This window comes from Bos indicus x Bos taurus, chromosome 3 (assembly GCF_003369695.1).
Source record: "Bos indicus x Bos taurus breed Angus x Brahman F1 hybrid chromosome 3, Bos_hybrid_MaternalHap_v2.0, whole genome shotgun sequence".
Classification (NCBI taxonomy): Eukaryota; Metazoa; Chordata; class Mammalia; order Artiodactyla; family Bovidae; genus Bos; species Bos indicus x Bos taurus.
In genome coordinates, this window is record NC_040078.1 from 70598217 (window position 1) to 70623281 (window position 25065).

Below are 25065 nucleotides of genomic sequence, written 5' to 3' on the forward strand. Positions count from 1 at the left end.
TTGTGTGGGTGTATTCAAAAGGGTGTATTCAATAACTGAGTATTAAGTTAGGATTTGAGAATTTTGCTACATGTAAGTTTTACCTCAATTAAAAAAAGATTAGTGAGTAACAACAAGTAGGAAAAGCTTAAGACAACCCCTTACTTTTATGGTCATACCTAATATATTAAGTTGAAATAAAATATGCAAAGAAGGATTAACATATAGGTTTAATTAATATATTTAAAATAATAAATTATGACTTGAGGTACAAATTAGGACATGAAAACTAGAATTAATCAACTTCAAGATTATTCTCTAGTAAATAAGTAAAGTAGAAGAAAAAGCATACATAAAGTAAAAGACTGCAAAATTCTTCTAACCATAATCTTACCATCTGCTTTGCTGCCTTCTTCCACCAAGAGTTTCGCAATATTAAAGAATCCTTTTGCAGATGCTAGGTGGAGGGGCCTATCTCCAACTTCACCACTTACATTTACATCAGCACCAAATTTCAAAAGGAGGCGAGTTACCTAAAGGATCCAAGCATTTGAGATTAGTGTCAAATGTCAAATAATAATGCAAAGCTTTCAGCAGTATGGAAGGAGACATATCATTAAGATGTTCTTTTGGTTAATTTTTGCATGAAAAAAATCCTAATTCAATTGGCCTAAACAATAAGGTATTTATTATTATATCACCTAGCAAGAAATTAAAAACTGGAGCAATTTCAGAGTTCAGTCTTCACTGTACATAAACAGTCTTCTCTAAAGTCACCCATAATCATCTCTAAACAATTCTTTAAAATCTTCTTCTGGCCAGAGTCAGCAGTGTTTATGTGATTCTTCATTTTCATAGCAACTCCATGCATAGGTCACCAATGGTCATCTTGTGACTGGGATTCTAGGTCCTGTTTTGATTTGTGAGTAAGCAGGAGATAGCCACACTAGCTTTTAGCATCTTCCCACACTGGTTGAGATTCACAGCTCAGGAGTCTTCCAGGGGTTGTTTCTGGTAATTTATGGGATTTGTCCAAATTATTTACACATCCACTTAGGAATCTTTCAAATACTTTTTCTAAACTTGACATTGTCTCCTCTGGGAATTTCAGAAGTCATCACAGTGATCCCAAGAGATAAGTTAAGATGTATCTGTGCCATTAAAATATCAGTTATGGGAGGACTCCTCAAAACTCTTGACCACTGAGGGCCTTCCACTGTGGTCCTGGGGTTAAGACTTTGCCTTCCAATGCAGGGGGTGTGGGTATGATCCCTGGTCAGGGAGCTGAGATCCCACATGCCTTGCAGCCAAAAAACCGAAACATAAAACAGAAGCAGTATTGAGACAAATTCAATAAAAACTTTAAAAATGGTCCATATCAAAAAAATCTCTAAAAACAAGTCTTGACCACTGACGCATTAGCATAAATGTGAATTCAAGCTCTGAAACTATTTTGTGGCAGCAAATAAATATATTTTGGGCAGAAGTCTCTCAAGAATATGGTATACATTTGATAGAAATCTAGGTGAAAAAAATAGCTGGTGGAATGTGGGAGAACTTCTTATTGTGTGCAGTGGGTAAAGAAGAAAGGTTCTGAAATTAGGCTTCTATTTATTAGTTATGTCACTTTGAGTAAATGATTTGGCCTTTTCAAAATTCAGTTTCTTTATCACTAAGATGGGAATACCTCATAGGGTTGTCATGAGGATTAAATAAGTTATTACACATGAAACACTTAGAAAAGTGCCTGGTACTCAATAAATGATATCAGAAGAGGGAGTACCAATGTGGAATATGTGTTTTATCCATTTGTTGGCTAATGGGCATACCAATGCTTAACTCAGGAGAAAGCTGAACAGTAGTAGACATTTAGTTTCAGGAACCTTGCACTCCTAAGCAGATATTCCCACTTATACAGACTCCATAAATTCTGATTATGTGACTTTATAATGGACAGATTTAAACTATCGTTGAAATTGATTGTCTATTAAGCACTATTATTATATACCTAGGAAATATTGCTCTTGGTACAAAACATCTACTCTTCCACTTAAAAATAAGTAAATAAACAAATGCCAAGGAACACGGCATATCAGGCACATTTATAAACCAAATGTGCCATTCCCCTGTCAGCATATTTTAGTGAGTGACAATAGCATCCATAAATTACTTATGTGCTGTCTTTGCACATAGAAAGTGAGTCCCTTATCATAAAAGGGCCATCCACATTTTAGCATAATTTTATAATACTGTGACTATATATTCAGGGAAAGTAAACAAATTTAACACTCCACATAACATGCAGAGAAGCTCTTTATGTTTCTTCTGGGTGATGAGGTTAATCGCCAAAGAGGATGACTTAACAAACAACGTGCATTGTGTATACCCTGCCTGTGCCTGAAATCAGAAAAAGTTTGGAGTTTTTCATCACTTGAGCTTTGGACCCTGTACTTTCAGAAGCATTTTCAGTACCCAGCTCTCCAGTGCACTCCAGTGCACTCTGAGCAGCACATCAATGAAATGAGCAATCTTCCCTAGCTAGAGGTCACGCTTCACAGGCTTGAGAGTGTCCAGGCATATGCCAGCCAGCAAAGAAATAAAGGCACAATGACTGGAACAGCACAGAGACAAAAATAAGTTTGATTTTCAACTTGGGGCCCTCAGGAAGTGCAATAGCATGACCTCTACAAAGGTGTGATTCTGCTGCATAACTGAGTAATACTAGAGATCTAGGGAGATAATATGAGGAAGAATGAAAATGGTCATTGAAAATGAATAACTTGGTAGCTTCTATTTTTCTGTGGATCTACAAAAGCTTTTCAAGGGTGGAACCGATGAGAACATGGCAAAAATGATTCAAAGGATATCTCAAGTAGCCTTTCTTTGAATATAGTACAGTTCAAGAAAAAGCCTGGAACACTTAAGTGATGCCCCAGGCTTTGGACTTACCTACACGCTTACTTACTAACTTACCTGTTCATGCCCGTAGTATGCTGCAATGTGCAGTGGAGTGAAAAAAACTGCATCTTGAACATTGACATTAGCTCCATGTTGCAGAAGCACATCAGCAGCCTGGATAAGAAAGAGCTAGGTTAGGAGATTCATTGGGGGCATCTGTCCCACAAATTTATTTTACAATTAAAATGTATTAATACAACTAGTTTCTAGGAGTCACCATTCTAAAACACAATATTTTTCCATCTCCCTTCTCTGAAATCTCCAATGGCTTGCTTTTGCCTAGAAAATAAAAGCCAAGCTGCTTACTATGGTATTCAAAGTTCTCTCAATCTGATGGTATCCTTTAAAATGTACTTTCCATGACTCTCTTTCATAAACCCAACTGTACAATCAAACTGCACTCCATTTTCCACTTCTCTGAGTCTTTGTTCACATTATTTCCTCAGTCAGAAGTTTCCTTCTGCCCAATCTACAGATATTTAAACCCAAGCTAAATATCATCTCCTCCAATATTTCTTTACTTTCCCCCCATTTGTTGCCAAATTATTTGCTAAAATTGTCTTTCTTCCTTTTACATCTCACTCAACTTTCTTTCATACTATTTAGAACATTTACAAACTTATATACATGCCTTATCACCCTTATTAAAGACCAAATTCTTTAAGGACAAAATGTGTACCAAATTCATCTATATAATCCTACTCTAGCATGTTGCCATGAAAATAGTAATCATTCAATAAAAATTTGTTGAATGAGTGAGTGATTAAAACAAACCAACAAAAAAAAACTAGCAGGAGCTATCGATCAACTGCCTTCATGGAAAGGCACAGACTGCCAACAAATCTGCTGACCCTTTAGATTTATTCTATCAAAGACTCATCTCCAAGCCTCTTTTCTCTAGAAAACTGATTGAAGTCATTTCCTCCAGATGTGTTCTTTTTCACTGTAAATTTTTCTAATGTACTCTCTGTTCTTTAGTTGGTAAAATAATATACATTTGGGGAAATTTTCAAAAGTCTGTTAGTCTTAGAAGAGAGAACATGAAGCTGGGATCAAAGAGCTCAAGGAACATCTGTTCCCACACCTCTTCTCTTCTATGCCTCCATCCTAAGTTGAGGGCATAAATGGTAACTGGAGTGCCTCTGTCTCACTCCAAAACATAGAAAGATAGGTTCCACTCTCCCATTTTAAAGGTAAAGACACTGAGCCTCAAGGAGGCTTTTTAACCTATCTGAGGTCATACAATTAATAAGAATCAGAACTGGAATTCAAATTTAGGCTTCTTTGAAGTTTCTTTGCATCAGATCCTTCCTGTGACCTTGATCACATTAACACTAACCTTTAAGCAAATGAACTAGCTGAATCAATCTCAGGTAAAATGAAGCTTTCTGTCAGTAGAAGCTTGTTAGATTCAGCTTTGTAGATTCAGCTTGGAATTTAATGCTGGAACCATTTATATCAAATGTCTGCTATCTTAGACTTCATATGCCTGTGAGTTCAATTTTAGGAACGTTTAAAGGAGGTCACATGTGATCAAGGTAAATGGAGCTTTTTACAAATTCTCTTATTTTAAACATAGCATAAAATAAAGTAGACAGCATGAATTTTTATTGAACAAAGGATGTTCAAATGTTAACATATAGACCCAATTTCTTAGGCATAGTTCCAGAACTTACTTTCATTCTAAAAGATAAGGGCTCTTAGTCCAATGTAATTTTTTCCTAAGTTTGCACTTATCCAGTTATTCAGAAGGTCAATCTTTTGGCTCAATATTCATTAATTATGAAGTGCTGGCCTTCTGAGAAACTGTCAAAATGTAAGATTTAATGAAACCACACAGAGTCATTATTGAACTGTAGTTTTTAGTTAGTTTTAAAATTCAAGAAAATAGTTAACCATTGAGACCAATGTACACTGGAATTATCTGAATAATTTCACAGGCTATTTATATACATTTAATGCATCTATTGGTTCTTATGATATTTCAAGTCATGATAGGGAGTATATCTCCTATCAATTTTACAGGGATACAATGTATCATGATATACAAATACGCTTGTTATTGTGGTTAAGATAAACACACTCATATTAATGCTTAGGCTGGAACATATATCTATTAAATAATTTTAACCATGCTTCCCCTAATCTAGAACCTGAAAGAGTGGGTAGATCAATTTCATCTCCTTTCCACTACATGAAGGCCCATGAAGGCCCAAACTGAATTGCTTTTATTCACCACTATGCTAAAAATATAATAGGCATCCAGATAATTATTGAATTGGACTGTATTTCTAGTTAAAAAATAAGAATATATATCTGTTAGTCATAGAGGAATTTAAACATTAACATTTAGGACCCAAATATATGATAGAAAAATTTTAAATAGTTCAACGTACACATTTATTGATCCTTTACTCTGAATTAAACTTTAGCAAATCCCAAGTGCCTGCTCCATGCCAGAAACTGTCACTGGCATTTTTACATACATTGTCTCATTAAGTTTTCTGCTGGCCATAAAATTCTGTTGTATTAAATAATTTTGAGAAAATCCATAGTTTTGATTTTTGTCCCCCAATACAATAACAAAACTACTAGTGAAACTGTATACTAGAAAAAAGTCTTATCACAGAAAGGATGTCTTAATAATCTTTAAATTCTTTAAAAAAAAGAACTTTATTATACTTAGATTTGTATAAATGATATATATATATACATATGTATCAGTATATATATACATATATATATATATAAATATTATTATTATTAAAGAACCAAGATTCAAACATTCAGTTCAGTTCAGTCGCTCAGTTGTGTTTGACTCTTTGAGGCCCCATGAACCGCAGCACACCAGGCCTCCCTTTCCATCACCAACTCCCAGAGTTCACCCAAACTCATGTCCATTGAGTCAGTGATGCCATCCAACCATCTCATCCTGTCTTCCCCTTCTCCTCCTGCCCTCAATCTTTCCCAGCATCAGGGTCTTTTCAAAGGAGTCATCTCTTTGCATCTGGTGGCCAAAGTATTGGAGTCTCAGCTTCAACATCAGTCCTTCCAAAGAACACTCAGGACTGATCTCCTTTAGGATGGACTGGTTGGATCTCCTTGCAGTCCAAGGGACTCTCCAGAGTCTTCTCCATCACCACAGTTCAAAAGTATCAATTCTTCAGTGATCAGCTTTCTTTATAGTCCAACTCTCATATCCATACATGGCTACTAGAAAAACCATAGCCTTGACTAGGCGGACCTTTGTTGGCAAAGTAATGTCTCTGCTTTTGAATATGCTGTCTAGGTTGGTCATAACTTTCCTTCCAAAGAGTAAGCGTCTTTTAATTTCATTGCTGCAGTGACCATCTGCAGTGATTTTGGAGCCCCCCAAAAGAACATCCACCACTGTTTCCAGTGTTTCCCCATCTATTTTCCACGAAGTGATGGGACCAGATGCCATGATCTTAGTTTTTTGAAGGTTGAGTTTTAAGCCAGCTTTTTCACTCTCCTCTTTTACTTTCATCAAGAGGCTCTTTAGGTTCCTCTTCACTTTCTGCCATAAGGGTGGTGTCATCTGCATATCTGAGGTTATTGCTATTTTTCTCGGCAATCTTGATTCCAGCTTGTGCTTCATCCAGCCCAGCATTTCTCATGATGTACTCTGCATATAAGCTAAATAAGTAGGGTGACAATACACAGCCTTGATGTACTCCTTTTCCTATTTGGAACCAGTCTGTTGTTCCATATCCAGTCCTAACTGTTGCTTCCTGACCTGCATATAGGTTTCAGCCTTGACGTTCGGTTATTCTTTATTGATGAAATGAATAAGCATGACAAAGTGTCTGTCACAAAGTCATTGTTCTATGAGCACAAAAAATGGGTTAGAGCTCTCTGGTTTTGATAGGAAAAGAATTACTATACATTACACACTAAAAATATTTTCATTTGCTAGTTGACTTCTCAAAATATCCAAGTAGAATCTCTACAATTTCCAGGTTGTAATTTAAATACTGTTTTCTTTCTTTGACTGTAGTATACCTAGTCTCAAGGCCAAGCTCAGTTCCCAGGTCCTCTGAGAACTTTTCACAAATACTTTACTCTATTAAACATTTCTTTCTCTAAATGCTTATATTATTTATCCTCACAACTTAATCTTTTCATTAATTATCACTGTGTGTAAACCACTATTATACAAAAATTAATTAAACTATTTTTGTCATGTTCTGAACTTGTCTCAATGAAGTATAGGAAGTTTTGATTCCAGATTAAGAAGGATTTTTCACCTGAGATACTGGGATTTAATCCTTCTAACTAAAAGAGTTATACCTTATCATTTTAAATTCCAGAGATTTAAAAAGTAATGCCTACAAGAGAAAGGTCCTCATTGTTCTTATTTGCTGAATGTTTCTGCTACAGTATGACTTTAACTTATTGACTTGCACTCAACTGGCTTCCGACTCTGAACTTCATCTTATGAAAATCATTGACGATGAAGAAGAAAAAAATGACTACATCAATAGGAGCTAAATATCTCATGGAAGAGAAAGTAAAGTAAGGTAAATTCTATATGGGATAAAATGGCAATCAATCAGAGCTGAAATTCCCAAAATTAAATATAAGTGTTTTATACCTAGTAGACTTTCCAATAAATATCTACACTTTGAAATTAAGTTTTTCTTTGCTTTATTTAAAGTGATATCTCATTTCTTGTGACTTCTTTGGAGTCTCCCTCAAATTCATACTTACACTGATGTTTTCCTTAGGATTTATAGTTTGTTTAAAGCCACAGTTTTCTCTTCTATAGATCTTTATCTAACCTTTACTATTGAGACTTACAGAGAACAGAATCATGAATCTCTTTGGGGATAATACTCACTTCCATTTAGTAGAAAATCTGTATTAACAAAGTTTTAGAAGAAAATGTTTTTGAAAGGTTATGCCTCAAGAACTCAAAATGATCCCAAAGATTTTAATATGCAAGTTGATTTAGATCTGAAATTTTTCAATGTTTCCAGTTCTAACTTTCAATGTGTGTGCTCAGTCACTCAGTCACGTCCAATTATTTGCCACCCCATGGGCTATAGCCTAAAAGGTTCTTCTGTCCATGGAATTTTCCAGACAAGAATACTGATCGGGTTGTCATTTCCTTCTCCAGGGGATCTTCCTGACCCGGGGACAGAATCCACATCTCTTGTGTTTAACTTTCAATAACCCACTCTAATTGTGTCCCATTGAACAATTACTCTCTCTTCTAAACTTTTCATTGTTTTTCAAGAGTAGTCTACATCTTTTATTCACATATTCTCACCTCTTAATCACTCCTCAGCCCACCTATAGTCTGGCTTCAGATCAGAATTTCCAGGGAAATTTCTTTGGAAAATGACATCAAAGATCGCCCAACTGTCAATTCCAATGTATATCCTTGGGTCTTTTCCTTATTTTAATATTTCTCCAGCATTTCTTACTATTTGTCTTCTCCTTAAGATCCTATCCTTCCTTAGACTGACTGACATAATGATCTTTGAGTTTGATCCCTACCTCTCTGCCAGCTTTTTATTGTCCTTCTCTAGAGGTGACTCTCTGTTTATCTCTTAAGTGTTTCTTCGGTTTTGCTTTTTTATCACTAACATTGTATTGCCTCCTGATTTCCTTTGTCTGCTTTAATTGCCTTGAATTAATTAAGATAATACACAGAAATCATTTAGGACAAAACTTGGTAACCTAAAAGGAAGTGTTCAGTGATAGTTATTAGCTATCTTGCCTTAAACATTCTCTACTTGATTTTTTCTATCACTATTGCTACTACTGCTACTATTACTAATACTGGTACTATTTCTACAACACACACCCACAAACAAACACACACACACTTCTCTCTCCAGATGCATGTATTTTACCGATTCCTCCAATACGGGGTCTACCTTAGTTAGCAACTCAGAATTTGATTATATGGGTGATTCTCAGGTGGCTCAGTGGTAAAGAATCTGCCTGCCACTGCAGGAGATGCAGGAGATGTGGGTTTGATCCCTGGGTCGGGAAAGTCCCCTGGAGTAGGAAATGGCATTCCAGTATTCTTGCCTGGAAAATTTCATGGAGAGAGGAGCCTGCTGGGCTACAGTCCATGGGGTTGCAAAGAGTTGGACACAACTGAGCAACTGAGCAGCAGCAGCAGACTGGTTGTATATTTCCCCTGTTTCCCAATTACTTTTACTCTGGGTTTATTTCAATGATTTCATCTTTATCACTTGCCCTTTGATTTTTGGTAATGTGAATGAAGCATTAGAATGTGTGCTTTGATGTTGTTGTTGTTGTTATTTAGTTGCTCAGTTGTGTTTGATTTTTTTGCAAGGCCATGGACTGTAGCCCAGCAGGCTCTTCTGTCCATGGGCTTTCCCAGGCAAGAATACTAGAGTGGGTTGCATTTCCTTTTCCAGAGGATCTTCACAACCCAGGAATTGAACCTGCACCTCCTGTATTGCAGGCAGATTCTTTATGACTGAGTCACTACAGAAGCCCATCTATGAGCTAAATAAGGATATCTCATTTAATTCTCACAACAATCTCATGGCACTGTTACTAATAATCCCATTTTTAAAATAGGAAAAAAAAGTTAAGAATTACACAGTTTTAAGGAAAAGCACCAAAATTTAAACTTGAATCTATAGAAATCCAAAGAATCATACTACTCCACAGTGTTTTTCTTCTTACATGTGCTATTATTTGGTGGCAGCCTATAATTCCTTGACACCTCAGACAGTTCTATACAGGATATAGCCCTTGGTTGATGTTCTTCAAGGATTTTCAAGGACATCTGTGTAGCCAGTATATCAATAAGTATGATTCTGACTTTGTAATTGCTTGCAGATGACTGAAAAAAATAAAGTTAAAAGTTATTCTAAGTAGATGTTATATGGTAGGGATCTTGAAGAGTCATATATACTATGACAAGAATTTTAGAATTTTTCCTGAATTTTTTCCATAGAGGGTTTCACCAACAGGTGTCCAGCAAGAGCAAAGTATATTCTGATTTGCACCCTAAAAAGATCCTTCTGGTAATAGTATAGCAAACAGACTGAAGAGACAGCAAACTAGAAGCAGAGTGAGCATCTAGCAGGGTTCAGCAGCCAGCTAAAAAGACAGGGGTAATGATAAAAGTGATCTAGCAGATAAAAATGAGGTAGCAGTAGTATCCAAGAGATGGAGAATGGGTTTTAGAGATATTAAGATGATACAATTGAATGACTCAGCATACTGGGGGTGGGGAGAGATGATGGAAGTTATTAACAAATGATGACTATAAAAGAGGAAGACGATAAGGGGAAATAAGCATGAGGGTAGAACTGTGTCTAATTTGTGAATTTAAGAAGTAGGAACATCACCCATAGTTTCTCTCAGGTTAATCACTTAACATATTTAGTTTCTTTCAGTTCCCTTTAGCAATTCATTGTGAGCTTATCCAACACCACAGCTGTTTCAGCTGGGGTTGATCCCTCAATCAAAATGCAAATTTATTTCCTGAGTTTTTAAACAACTACCAAAAGCTATGCCAATTAAAAATACCAATAATTGCTTATCCATTTGTATTTAAGGCTTCATTACCTAGCATTTTAGATCGTAACATTGCTTTAGATTTAAAATAAGCACTTCTTTTGATTTTATGCTCTATTTTCTATAAAATTTTTTAGCTGTATATATACTGACTTCTCTATACCCATTATAACTGTTAAGTGAGAACTCCCTATCATATAGTTACAGAGGCTTATCATTTAAAACACTAACTGAATATTTTTGTAAAGACTTTTTATTTTACCTGCCATAGCTCTAATTAAATATTTGAGTACAAAAACTTACTGGAAAATAGTTTCTTCAGGCTGTCACAGAAATGAGGTTCTCTTATGTGATCTTTCTCTTATTATCTCAGGTTAAAATTAAATCTGGTCTGAAAATTACTCAGAAAATGATTCCACAAGATAACATTATTAAAGAAATTAAAGGGACACTCCATATTCTTCATATGTTGTAGAAATAGAGCTTAAAGGAATATCAACTTATATACATAAAGTAAAAGAATTCCATTGATTATATAAATCTATAGCTTCTCAGGAAATTGTAATAATATAAGTAGAAAAGCTGGTGGATGAAGAGTGGTGAGAAGCTGTGAGGTCAAGGCTGGAGCTACAAGTGGGATCATTTTAGAGAAGTAATAATTGAAGTTAGGCGATAACACCAGTTCCATAGGTAAAAGGAGATACTTGAGGGATATTTATGGCTAAAAAGTGGGAAATAATGGAGCCAGCAAAGGAAAGAGAAGAGTCATCCATGAAAGAAAAGGAGAACAAAGGAATGCTTGTTAAGGAAGCCCATGGAAGAGAAATTCTAAAGAAAAGACAGGCTAAATTTTCTGAGCCTTCCAGCTAATCGTCATCTTGCTGTGCTATTTTCTTTCTTACATATATTCTTTTTTGCAGCATTTCCTTATGTGAGGGTCTTATTTTAAAATCCCTGGCTGAGAAAACAGGCTTTCAATGTTTATGTGTTATGAATACATCATGTTCTATGCATTTCGAAAGCCACAATTTTTTTCCTTATGAGATTTATTTTTATAGCTTGCCAAAGGTCCAGCATTTTTCGGCTATACTGCAATTGTAGAGACTTGAAAACTGTAGTACAAGTTAGGCTCCCTCTCATGGATGGTTTTCCTTATACTGCCTATACCCTGGACATTGTAATCTGACAAAGAATTTTCTCATGACCTGTCCTGCAGCCCAAGACACCTACTGAAATCATGTAATTTGCCTCTACTTGAAAAATAAACTTCTAAATTACAGTTTGAAGGTGATTTGCAGTCAACTAATAGAACATAGTTCAGTTCAGTTCAGTTCAGTCGCTCAGTTGTGTCTGACTCTTTGCGACCCTGTGAATCGCAGCACGCCATGTCTCCCTGTCCATCACCAACTCCTGGAGTTTACCCAAACTCATATCCATCGAGTCGGTGATGCCATCCAGCCATCTATCCTCTGTTGTCCCCTTCTCCTCCTGCCCTCAATCATTCCTAGCATCAGGGTCTTTTCCAATGAGTCAACTCTTCACATGAGGGGGCCAAAGTATTGGAGTTTCAGCTTTAGCATCAGTCCTTCCAGTGAACACCCAGGACTGATCTCCTTTAGGATGGACTGGTTGGATTTCCTTGCAGTCCAAGGGACTCTCAAGAGTTTTCTCCAACACCACAGTTCAAAAGGACCAAATAAAGATTTTCGGCTCTTAGATAAAAATGATTAATAAGAATCTTCCTAAAAATTATTTCAAAGATCAATTTATTTCCACCAGCAGGGATTTAAAAATCAAAAAAGACAACAGTTAACTCTCAGGTTCAGGGGTTAGTCCTGTTTCAAGCACACTCTACAGAATGTTTAGGGCTTCCCTTTTTGAGCTTCCTCGTTAAATAAGGCAGAAAACATTATTTGATGAACTGCAAGATATGAACTTAAGTAATCAATTATATCCTATAGGCTCTGTATTTAACAACATAATTAAAAATGTTGGTCTGCAATAACTTAGAATAAGTGACACAATAATATTGGTAAATCCAGTCATAAAAATATTTTAGCCGATTTTGAAATAGTATGTATTGACTGGTATACAGATCAATTATAGATAATTTTCTTTCTAGATAAGTTTATTAAAAGAATATCCATCATTCAGTCAGAGACCTATTATCAGGACAGAAAGCAGAAGGAATAATTCTGGTAACTATTAAAGTAAGTTAAACTAAGATAAACACAGGGAGACTAACAATTGAAGCCTACAATGAAAATGAAAAAAGTGCAATACCAAGTATGCCTGTCAGCTTCAGACACAGAAAGGGCTAAGAAATAACTGTGGGTGAGACTCAAGCCCGGACTTCTAATTGTTTCACATGGGTAGTAAATAGAAGAACCTGGATACAAATAAACCTAGGCAGTTTGATTCTAGAGACCACATACCTAATGACTAGTCTATATATTATATATTGATATCCCTCGAAGCTCAGTTAGTAAAGAATCCACTTGCAGTGCAGGAGTCCGCCTGCAATGCAGAAGACCAGGTTTGATTACTGGTTTGGGAAGATCCCCTGGAGAAGGAAATGGCAACCCATCCCAGCATTCTTGCCTGGAGAATCCCACGGACAGAGGAGCCTGGAGGGCTACAGTCCATGGGGTTGCAAAAGTTGGACATGACTTAGAAACTACACCACCACCACATATATTACACTGCTGTAGCCAAAAAACATTACTCTAGAATCCCAGTTTCTCTAACATTTCAAACATTTTTCAAACTTTTACTTAATGAACTCAGCACAAGTACTCAGCAGGGGTACTATGATAGAATTGGCTTGGGTGGCTCCTGGATGTAGGAGGCATGAGCTTATAACTCCTTCCTTTCTCCTTGAATAAGCTCCAAGGTACCTCTGGAACACTAGACATCCAGAAAGTACATACTGGAAATAACTGTTCAACAAAAGAGTTGCTAGTTTGGGGAAAATAGAATTGTCACCACATTTACCTGCTAGTCATCTTTGATTCTAAGAAAAAGACAGGGTCAAATAATATAAATATAGAATCATGCCAAGTTTCCTGGGTTAATAGAGCTCTTCTCTTCCAGACATAATTTATAATCCCCCTATAAATCCATCTACGTATACATTTGTTATCATCTTTGAGAAAATATAAGTGGCATTGCTATCTATGAGGCTAACTTGTTCCCTTGAATGTGGGAATGACATTTCTCATGAATATTAATAGAAAATGACAAAAGTTATGGAATGCCACTTCCAAGATTAGGTTACAAAAAGACTGTGACTTCATCTCACTTACCCTACCTTGATCTCTCCATGACTCTCTCTGATGGAAACCAGATGTCTCATTATGAGCTTTCCTAAGAATAGCATCACATGGTAAGGTCCTGGTGTCTCTAGATAATAGCCAGAGAGGACCAAAACCTGCCAACAGCTACAAGAATGAGCACAAAAGAGGACTCTCTTCATTCAGTCCTTAAGAAGACTGCAGCCCCATTAGAAACCTTGTAAGAGATACTAAGCCAGGGGACCTTACCTCTCAGCTAAGGTATCCTGAGATTCCTAAGCTACAAAAATGGCAAGATAAAAAATGTTTACTGTTTTAAGCCATAAAGTTTTGAGATAAATTTTTTATGCAGCAAAAGTTAGCTGATATATGGTTGTGCCTCTCAATTTATTACTAAAAAATCCAAGTCACAACTGACATCGATATTAAATAGTTAAATAGGCCACTTCTGAATATCAAGAGGAACAACAGTTCAAATCAGCAAATATTTATGAGAGCCTAAGTTTTCTAAGCACTGTGCTAGTTTCTGGGGATCAAAGATAAATTAATTTTTCAAAAGTAATACATAGGTCAGTGGAAGAAACAAAACAAAATGATTATGATATAAAGCAGAATAAAAATAATTTGATATGAGATAATACATGGACTAATAAACAAAAGAAAGGCTCTATCAAAAAAAAAAAAAGAAGTTATAAATTAGTTCTGTAAAGATAGAGAAACCTATATCTGGGAAGGTACCTGGAAACTGAAATAGAAGTTGCTAAGTGGAAAAGGGAAGATAAATCAATTAATTCATCCCTCAAACTTATTTGATCATCCAATAGTAACTGGCACAGAACATATGTTTGCCAAATTCTACTATTTCTTAAAGTCTAGTTCAAATTCTACTCACCTCTTAAAATCTTTTTAGACTTCCGTGTTCATTGAATTCATCACTGAGACAAATTATTACATACCCCAATATCTTTAGAACTACCTTGAGGCTTTATAAGAATGTATTACAGATACCCTCTTAGGAATTACTGAATCAGATTCCCTAGATACCAAAAATTCCCTAGATACTAAAAACTAAAAAAAAAGCTTCTTAGAGACTTCCTTTTGCATCCAATATGGAGTAACAAGGAGTATTCTGGAGAAGCTAAGGTAGCTAGAGTTCACAAGAGAGAGTACAGAAACAAGAGGGTTGAATAAAGAGAGAAATACAAAGACCTGGAGAAGGTTCCATTAGAGGATAAAGCTGAGCGTTGAGTAGTGTGTGCTTGTGAGGCAACTAGTGCTGACTGGGAAAAGAACCAATGAAGATTAGTGATAATTACGCCCAGTGCTCACACAAGTCCAGGGATAATGCCTAGGCTCATCACCCTGACTGGAAATGCTCCTGATTCATGGGGCACTGAGCTAAATACTCACAAGAGACTTCTCTCAGTAGCTGGTTATTAGCCTTACATGGATTATCTGGGTCGTGAAGATCTTTTTTGAATAGTTCTTCTGTATGCTCTTGCCACCTCTTCTTAATATCTTCTGCTTCTGTTAGGTCCATATCATTTCTGTCCTTTACTGAGCCCATCTTTGCATGAAATATTCCCTTGGTGTCTCTAATTTTCTTGAAGAGATCTCTAGTCTTTCCCATTGTATTGTTTTCCTCTATTTCTTTGCAATGATCACTAAGGAAGGCTTTCTTAACTCTCCTTGCTATTCTTTGGAACTCTGTGTTCAAATGGGTATACCTTTCCTTTTCTCCTTTGCCTTTCACTTCTCTTCTTTTCACAGCTACTTATTTGCAAGGCCTCCTCAGAGAGCCAGTTTGCTTTTTTGCATTTCTTTTTTTGGGGATCGTCTTGATCCCTGTCTCCTGTACAATGTCACGAACCTCCGTCCATAGCTCATCAGGCACTCTGTCTATCAGATCTAATCCCGTGAATCTATTTCTCACTTTCTATGTATAATCGTAAGGGATTTGATTTAGGTCATACCTGAATGGTCTCGTGGTTTTCCCTACTTTCTTCAATTTAAGTCTGAATTTGGAAATAAGGAAACAGTTCCACCTCATGGCAAATAGATGGAGAAACAGCAGGGGAAACAGCAGAAACAGTGGCTGACTTTATTTTTCTGGGCTCCAAAATCACTGCAGATGGTGACTGCAGCCATGAAATTAAAAGACGCTTACTCCTTGGAAGGAAAGTTATGACCAACCTAGATAGCATATTAAAAAGCAGAGACATTACGTTTCCAACAAAGGTCTGTCTAGTCAAGGCTATGGTTTTTCCAGTGGTCGTGTATGGATGTGAAAGTTGGACTATAAAGAAAGCTGAGGGCTGAAGAATTGATGCTTTTGAACTGTGGTGTTGGAGAAGACTCTTGAGAGTCCCTTGGACTGCAAGGAGATCCAACCAGTCCATCCTAAAGGAGATCAGTCCTGGGTGTTCATTGGAGGGACTGATGTTGAAGCTGAAACTCCAATACTTTGGCCACCTGATGTGAAGAGCTGACTCATTGGAAAAGACCCTGATGCTGGGAAAGATTGAGGACAGGAGGAGAAGGGGACGACAGAGGATAAGATAGTTGGATGGCATCACCGACTTGATGGACATGAGTTTGGGTAGACTCCGGGAGTTGGTGATGGACAGGGAGGCCTGGCGTGCTGTGGGTCATGGGGTTGCAAAGAGTCAGACACAACTGAGTGACTGAACTGAACTGAACCGAACTGAAACAGTTTGTCAGCTTCTTAAAAAATTATACATAAACCTACCAAATGATCCAGCTTTTCTACTCTTAAGATTTGTTCAAAGTAAATAAAAGCACTTATCCATATGAAGACTTGTACAGAAATCTTCCTTGCAGCTTTACTTGAAATTCCTAAAAACTGGAAAAATCTCAGATGTCCATCAACAGGTAGATAAACACTGTGGTATATCCAAACAATGCAATACCACCTATTGACTAGACATCTTATTTGATCATTTATCATGTAATTGACATTTAAACTTTACACATTTAAGGATCTTCAACCCTTCACTTCCAATTCTATACACACATAATATATTCCCCCATTGTTCCCCATCACAATGAACTGGAAATCATTTATCCAGTTGCTGATACCAGAAACCTATGAGTTTTTGTGGACACCATCATCTCGTGTACCCCCTCATATATAATCCATCAGCAGATTAATTTAATTTTACCACTTAACTTTTTGCAAATCTGCTCTTATCTCTGCATATCTACTAATACCACCCATACTTAAGCAATCATTATAGATTATTGACTCCAAATACATCTGCTTGCATAAATTCTTCAAATTCAGTTGATTTTAAACATTGTACCTAGAATTATTCTATCAGAATGCAAGTCTGATCATGTTACCACTTCTCAAAGGCTTTTCATTGTTCTCAGGAGAGAGAGAGAGAGAGAACTCCTTGACACAGTTTGTCATCCAACCCAGGGAGATTTTGAGAGTAAAAGAGGTATTCACTTAAAGAATAAAGGGAGCTTAGATCAACAATATGATCAGGGATTTTCCTGAAGAATCAGGAATATAATATCACTCTACAAATAAGTCTATTGGGCACCTGACCCCTAACCTTTTTCTCCTTGTTTTTCATTTTCCACCCATCCCCTAGGTCTCTTAGCTCCATCCACACACATTATGGTCTTGTTGCTGTACTTCCTATAGTCAGATAGGTTTAATATATATGATTTCCTCTTCCTAGAAAGCTCTCTCTGTGTCTCAACTTCTCATCTGTAAAGTGGAAATGAGTTTGCCTATTTTGAAGGGCTTTTTAAAGGATTAAGAGTTAATATATGCAACACTGAAAGTAGGAAGTCAAGAAATACCTGGAGTATTGGGCAAATGTGGCCTGGGAATACAGAATGAAGCAGGGCAAAGGCTAACAAAGTTTTGCCAAGAGAATGCACTGGTCATAGCAAACACCCTCTTCCAACAACACAAGAGAAGACTCTACACATGAACATCACCAGATGGTCAATACCAAAATCAGATTGATAATATTGTTTGCAGCCAAAGATGGAGAAACTCTAAACAGTCAGCAAAAACAAGACCGGGAGCTGACTGTGGCTCAGATCAAGAATTATTGCCAAATTCAGAGTTAAATTGAAGAAAATAGGGAAAACCACTGGACCATTCAGGTATGACCTAAATCAAATCCTTTATGACTATATAGTGGAAGTGACAAATAGATTCAAGGGATTAGATCTGATAGATGGAGTGCCTGAGGAACTATGGAGAGAGGTTCATGACATTGTACAGGAGGCAGTGATCAAGACCATTTCCAGAAAAAGAAATGCAAAAAGGCAAAATGGTTGTCTGAGGAGGCCTTACAAATAGTTGAGAAAAGAAGAGAAGTGAAAAGCAAAGGAGAAAAGGAAAGATATATGCATTTGAATGCAGAGTTCCAAAGAACAGCAAGGAGAGATAAGAAAGCCTTACTTACTGATCAATGCAATGAAATATAGGGAAACAATGGAATGGGAAAGACTAGAGATCTCTTCAAGAAAATTAGAGATACCAAGGGAACTTTTCATGCAAAGATGGATACAATGAAGGACAGAAATAGTATGAACCTAACAGAAGCAGAGGATATTAAGAAGAGGTGGCAAAAATACATGGAAGAACTATACAAAAAAGATTTCCCGACCTAGATAATCATGATGGTGTGATCACTCACCTAGAGCCAGACATCCTGGAATGCAAAGTCAAGTGGGCCTTAGGAAGCATAACTACAAGCAAAGCTAGTGGAGGTGATGGAATTCTATTTCAAATCCTAAAAGGTGATGGAATTCCATCTATTTCAAATCCTAAAAGATGATGCTATGAAAGTGTTGCACTCAATATGCCAGCAAATTTGGAAAACTCAGCAGTGGCCACAGGACTGGAAAAGGTCAGTTTTCATTCCAATCCCTAAGAAAGGCAATGCCAAAGAATGCTCAAACTTCCACACAATTTCACTCATCTCACACGCTAGTAAAATAATGCTCACAATTCTCCAAGACAACCAGGCTTCAACAGTATGTGAACCATGAACTTCCAGATGTTCAAGCTGGATTTAGAAAAGGCAGAGGAACCAGAGATCAAATTGCCAACATTCACTGGTTCATCAAAAAAGCAAGAGAATTACAGAAAAAATATCTATTTCTGCTTTACTGACTATGCCAAAGCCTTTGGCTGTGTGGATCACAAAAAACTGGAAAATTCTTCAAGAGATGGGAATACCAGACCACCTGACCTGCCTCCTGAGAAATATGTATGCAGGTCAAGAAGCAACAGTTGGAACTGGACATGGAACAGCAGACTGGTTCCAAATTGGGAAAGGAGTATGTCAAGGCTGTATATTGTCACCCTGCTTATTTAACTTATAGGCAGAGTAAGTACATCATGAGAATTGCTGGACTGGAGGAAGTACAAGCTGGAATAAAGATTGCTGGGAGAAATATCAATAACCTCAGATATACAGATGACACCACCCTTATGGCAGAAAGTGAAGAAGAACTAAAGAGCCTCTTGATGAAAGTGAAAGAAGAGAGTGAAAAAGTTGGCTTAAAACTCAACATTCAGAAAACGAAGATCATGGTATCTGGTCCAATCACTCCATGGCAAATAGATGGGGAAACAGTGGAAACAGTGGCAGACATTCTCTTTTGGGGCTCCAAAATCACTGCAGATGGTGACTGCAGCCATGAAATTAAAAGATATTTGGTTCTTGGAAGAAAAGTTATGACCCACCTGGACAGTATATTGAAAAGCAGAGACATCACTTTGCCAACAAAGGTCCGCCCAGTCAAAGCTATGGTTTTTCCAGTAGTCATGTATGGATGTGAGAGTTGGACCATAAAGAAAGCTAAGCACCAAAAAATTGATGCTTTTGAACTGTGGTGTTGTATAAGACTCTTGAGAGTCCCTTGGACAGCAAGGAGATTTAACCAGTCCATCCTAAAAGAAATCAGTCCTGAATATTCATTAGAAGGACTGATGCTGAAGCTGAAACTCCAATACTTTGGCCACCTGATGTGAATAAATGATTCTTTGAAAAGACCCTGATGCTGGGAAAGATTGAAGGAAGGAGGAGAAGGGGGCGACAGAGGATGAGATGGTTGGATGGCATCACCAACTGAATTGACAATAATTTGAGTAAACTCCGGGAGTTGATGATGGACAGGGAGGTTTGGCCTGCTGCAGTTCATGGGGTCACAAAGAGTCAGACACGACTGAGCGTCTGAACTGAACTGAACACTGAAAGTAGCCACTATTGCTCCCACTGCTAGTGTCAGGTTTATTTCCTCTCTTTACTTGCTAAGGAGACTCAATGGAAAAGACCCTGATTCTGGGAAAGATTGAGAGCATGAGAAGAAGGGAATGACAGAGGATGAAACAGTTGGATGGCATCGTCGACTCAATGGACATGAGTTTGAGCAAACTTTGGGAGATAGTGAAGGTCAGGGAAGTCTGGCGTACTGCAGTCCACAGAGTTGCAAAGAGTTGGACATGACTGAGTGATTGAACAACAACTTGCTAAACATTTACTGAGGTCTTGGGTTATAAGCCAAAGTATCAGTTCTTCAGAGATTCTCTCCTAACCTCAACTGAGTATGGACATATTCATTTAGGAAATGCTAATTGTGTGTCTCCTATAGGCCAGACAGGCCTTGTGGTTGGAATTGAGGACAACAGAGAGAAAATGAAGAGCTACAAAGACTATGTCTTTTTGAACTTAAAATTTAGCACAGGAGACATACAGTAAACCAAAGGAGATAAACGATAGGCTATTATATAGTGACCAGTGCTGGAAAGAAATAAAGAAGTAAATAAAGGAGTGCCAGAGCTTTGAAAAAACACATAATCTGGGAAAACCTTATTGAGAAAATTATATTTGAACTAGGATCTTAAGAAGATAGGGAGTAAGATATTCGGTTAGTAAAAATAAAAAAAGCGGTTTAGACCTGACAGAGCAGTGCAAAGGACCTAAGGCAGTGCATGATGCCTCGTTTGTCTAAGGAACTTAAAGTTGAAAAACAACAAATAAGAAAATGATGAAAATTACAGTTTTTGAAATTCTAAATGAAATAAAATTTAAAAGGCTCACTCAGGCTTTCTGTCAGAAAAGGCTGAGGGGGGAAGAACAGAGGGAGGGGGATCAAATTACCCTCTTTTAGATAAAGATCCAGGCTGACATTCACAGCTCTTCTCACAGAGGCAATTTTGTTTGTGTGATTTTTTTTTTTTGATTGCCTGTGTTTTCCACTAGACTGCAAGCTCTGTGAGGCTAGGTTTTACACATCATTAATTATCAGTCTCAAATACAGACCTTGGAATCTATTACTTCCTTCAGATCAGATCAGATCGGTTGCTCAAGTCGTGTCCGACTCTTTGCGACCCCAAGAATCGAAGCACGCCAGGCCTCCCTGTCCATCACCAACTCCCGGAGTTCACTCAGACGCACGTCCATCGAGTCAGTGATGCCATCCAGCCATCTCATCCTCTGTCATCCCTTTCTCCTCCTGCTCCCAATCCCTCCCAGCATCAGAGTCTTTTCCAATGAGTCAACTCTTCACATGAGGTGGCCAAAGTACTGGAGTTTCAGCTTTAGCATCATTCCTTCCAAAGAAATCCCAGGGCTGATCTTCTTCAGAATGGACTGGTTGGATCTCCTTGCAGTCCAAGGGACTCTCAAGAGTCTTCTCCAACACCACAGTTCAAAAGCATCAATTCTTTGGCACTCAGCCTTCTTCACGGTCCAACTCTCACATCCATACATGACCACAGGAAAAACCATAGCCTTGACTAGACGAACCTTTGTTGGCAAAGTAATGTCTCTGCTTTTGAATATGCTATCTAGGTTGGTTGCAGGGAGCCGGCAGGAGGACCTCCACCCATTGCAAAGGTCACGAGGAAGGAGGCTCGACATACACAAAGGCGGGATCGAGCCTCAGGAGTCCCCCTGGAAATCCTCAAGCATCTACCCCTGTAACCAGAGCCTGCCTACTTTACTACTTTGTACTTTCACCTACACCTCTGACTTTACGGGGGGCTGTCCCCCACCACCTCTTTCAGAGAAGGAATTAACTTAGAGCTTCAGTTAATAAAAACTCCTGGGCGTGACAGGAGTGTTTCAACCTACAAACTCCTCTGAAGGTTCTCTAGCCTTCCTGACAGGCTTGTCCAGCCACATGTGATTGCTCACAGCCTCCCAACCATGAGAGGCACAAGATGCTTTAAACCTTCTAAAAACAGGTTTTTTAGAGAAGTTAGAAAACTATTAGTATAGTATAGTAGGCTGATTAGAAATTGTATTGGTGAAGGGTTTTTCATTGGTTGAGCCAATGTTTACTGCTAAGTCTCCACATCCCCTGCCCTTATATACATTAATGAATATACAGAAGAAATACGTATTAACCTTTGATATAAATCACGTTAGACCTTAGGCTAAGTAAATTATTTCCTTAACTAAAACCCACTACACCCTCACCCTATAGGAATGTAACTTTATTTGGGTGGTGTCTGTTTCAAAAATAATCACCCCTGGAGAAATAAGTGTTGACTGACCACTGTCACAAGGAGAGGGTCATAAATTGTCAGCAGGCCCCCCTGGCCAGAAGATGATGTAACACCCCTAAGACCTCTGTATACTTTTGTATAACATCTCAGTGTATAAAAACAGACTCTGGAAAATAAAGAATTGGGATCAGTTCCTCGAAAGACTGGTCTCCCCATGTCTCTCTCTCTCTTAAACTCTGGCTGAGTCTCCATCTGGAGCGTGGAGCCCGCCATGCTTACTAATTATGCGTGGGCTTCTAAGATCTGACCAGGGAGGCCTCAGTGTCTCCTCTCCTTCGGGAGAATGGAAGGACGCCTGCAGCCTACGTAAGTGGTGCAAGCTTCTTGTCTTGAAGTTTTATTGGTTTCCCGCGTAAACCAAGCTACTCAGCCTCTTTTCTCCACTGAATTTTCCTGCTGAGCTATCCTCATTCTATTACTCTTTACATCTCTAATTAATATTTAATTAAAGCGATTGTTTCCTGATCGCCGAAGCTGTCTCCCCTTCGAATACCCTGGATCAGCCGGGGCTGGACCTCAGCAGTTGGTCATAACTTTCCTTCCAAGGAGTAAGTGTCTTTTAATTTCATGGCTTGCAGTCACTATCTGTAGTGATTTTGGAGCCCAGAAAATGAAGTCTGACACTGTTTCCACTGTTTCCCCATCTATTTCCCATGAAGTGGTGGGACCAGATGCCATGATCTTCGTTTTCTGAATGTTGAGCTTTAAGCCAACTTTTTCACTCTCCACTTTCACTTTCATCAAGAGGCTTTTTAGTTCCTCTTCACTTTCTGCCATAAGGGTGGTGTAATAGATAGTAATTGGATAATTGAGTGGAAGAAAGAATGAATGTACACTGCTGCTGCTGCTGCTAAGTCGCTTCAGTCGTGTCCGACTCCGTGTGACCCCATAGACGGCAGCCCGCCAGGCTCCGCCATCCCTGGGATTCTCCAGGCAACAACACCAGAGTGGGGTGCCATTTCCTTCTCCAAAGCATGAAAGTGAAAGGTGAAAGTGAAGTTGCTCAGTCGTATCCGACTCTTATCGACCCTATGGACTGCAGCCTACCAGGCTCCTCCGTCCATGGGATTTTCCAAGCAAGAGTACTGGAGTGGGGTGCCATTGCCTTCTCCCGAATGTACAGTATTGTATTCCAATTTTTTATTTCTTTACTAGATTGCAAGCTCCTAGTATGATACTTAAAGTTACATTTTATACTTCTGTCAATTTTTACCACAACTAGTCTACATTCTTGTGTGTAAATGCTCAATAAGCATTTACTGACTTGAATTGTTTTTCCCTAGTCATTTTTTACATCTTCTACATTATAAACATCCTTGAAGAAAAATCTGTAGAATAACAGAAGTTCTGTAAGCCAAGATAAGCCTTAAAAACTCTAAACAGGGAACATGAACTCTTAAGGTTTAAACATTGCCAGAAACTAAGAAACTTTCACAAGGGAAAACCAATGATGAATTTTTTCCCTGTCTTTTGGGAAATAAGACTTTATAATAGAAATTTATTTATAATCATAGCTGCAAAATTGCCTCTAGGAAAGCAATAATAATAGGGCAAGCTATCTTGTTTTCTTACAGATCCAATTAAAAAAAAGAAACTAAAATTCGGTCACATTTGTCAAAAATACACTGAGAAAAATCAAAGCTACAGTATTAACCAATCAAGTCTCAGTCCAGTTTACTAACATTGCAGTAAACAAATGTAGGCATCCGTTGACTGAAGTATGCAAAAATAATATATTTTTGTTTGGGAATACTTGATACATTTGAAATATATAATAAATACATTATTCATTCTCTAGTGGTTCTTTGCTGGGCTGAATATATACAATGTTTTTAAAATATCAGCTTATAATAGGATTTAAACTAGGCCAATAACGGAGTCTTCACTGTCTCTGATTTCTTTTTTCTCTCTAAAGTTACCTTACTTGTAAAATTGCTGTTGTGAGCTCTCCTTCTCTATGTCACAAATCCCCATGACTAAATCAAGACAAAACCTAATTTCTTTCTATAAACACTCTGTATGCAAATCATGGACTATGCAGCATTCATATGGAGAGAAATTTCAAAGAGTTGTGGCTTCTTTCCAGAAATATATTTCCATATGCTTGTGTTTTGGTCACAGCTAGTGGAGGTTTAGTAAAAGACATTTTGTGACTCTTTTATGATTGGACAAGCAATGAGGTAGAGACCTAAAACACAAATTTCCAATTGCTTTTATTTCCCTTGTCCAATTTCTTAAGTATAAACTATGAATAACCCAAATAATTTTCCTAAGCTCTAGCAAACTAAAACATATAGCTTAAGAGGCTGTGGAGTGTCATTATTAACCAAGTATGCTTTCCCCCCTCAATTCTAATCAAACTGAGGAGAACAGAACCATTTTTACATGTAATTTTCTACTGTCAGTCTTCCATTTAATTATAATTTTGATAATTTTCCTGCTGAAATATTTTCAGGAACATTTATAAATTGTATGAGAAGTAGGGCCAAATCATGCTGTGCAACCTATACAGTCACACAGGATTCCATGCTTAAAATAATCTCCACACTCGTTTTAATGATCTGCTGCTGCTATTCTGAAATTAATCCCTATTTTTAAAACAAGGGACTTCGTATATTTTTCGTTGAGATCTGCAAATTATGTAGCCAGTAAAGATATGAAATAAACTGACTAGTCCAATCTTTAAGCAGAGCAGTAATAGAAGCTTTTCTGAAAAAGAAGAAAGCAACATGT

The 25065-nt window shown here is 37.6% G+C and overlaps 1 protein-coding gene across 1 annotated transcript in view; it reads right to left on the minus strand.

Moving 5' to 3' along the window:
• LOC113889730 (serine/threonine-protein kinase TNNI3K) overlaps positions 1-25065 on the minus strand; it is a 345390-nt gene that overhangs the window by 241528 nt on the left and 78797 nt on the right. Inside the window, exons 6-7 of the mRNA XM_027536876.1 lie at positions 2953-3051; positions 374-512 (exon numbers count right to left, since the gene is read on the minus strand). Coding sequence (XP_027392677.1) covers positions 374-512; positions 2953-3051 — 238 coding nt within the window. The remainder of the gene's footprint in view (positions 1-373; positions 513-2952; positions 3052-25065) is intronic.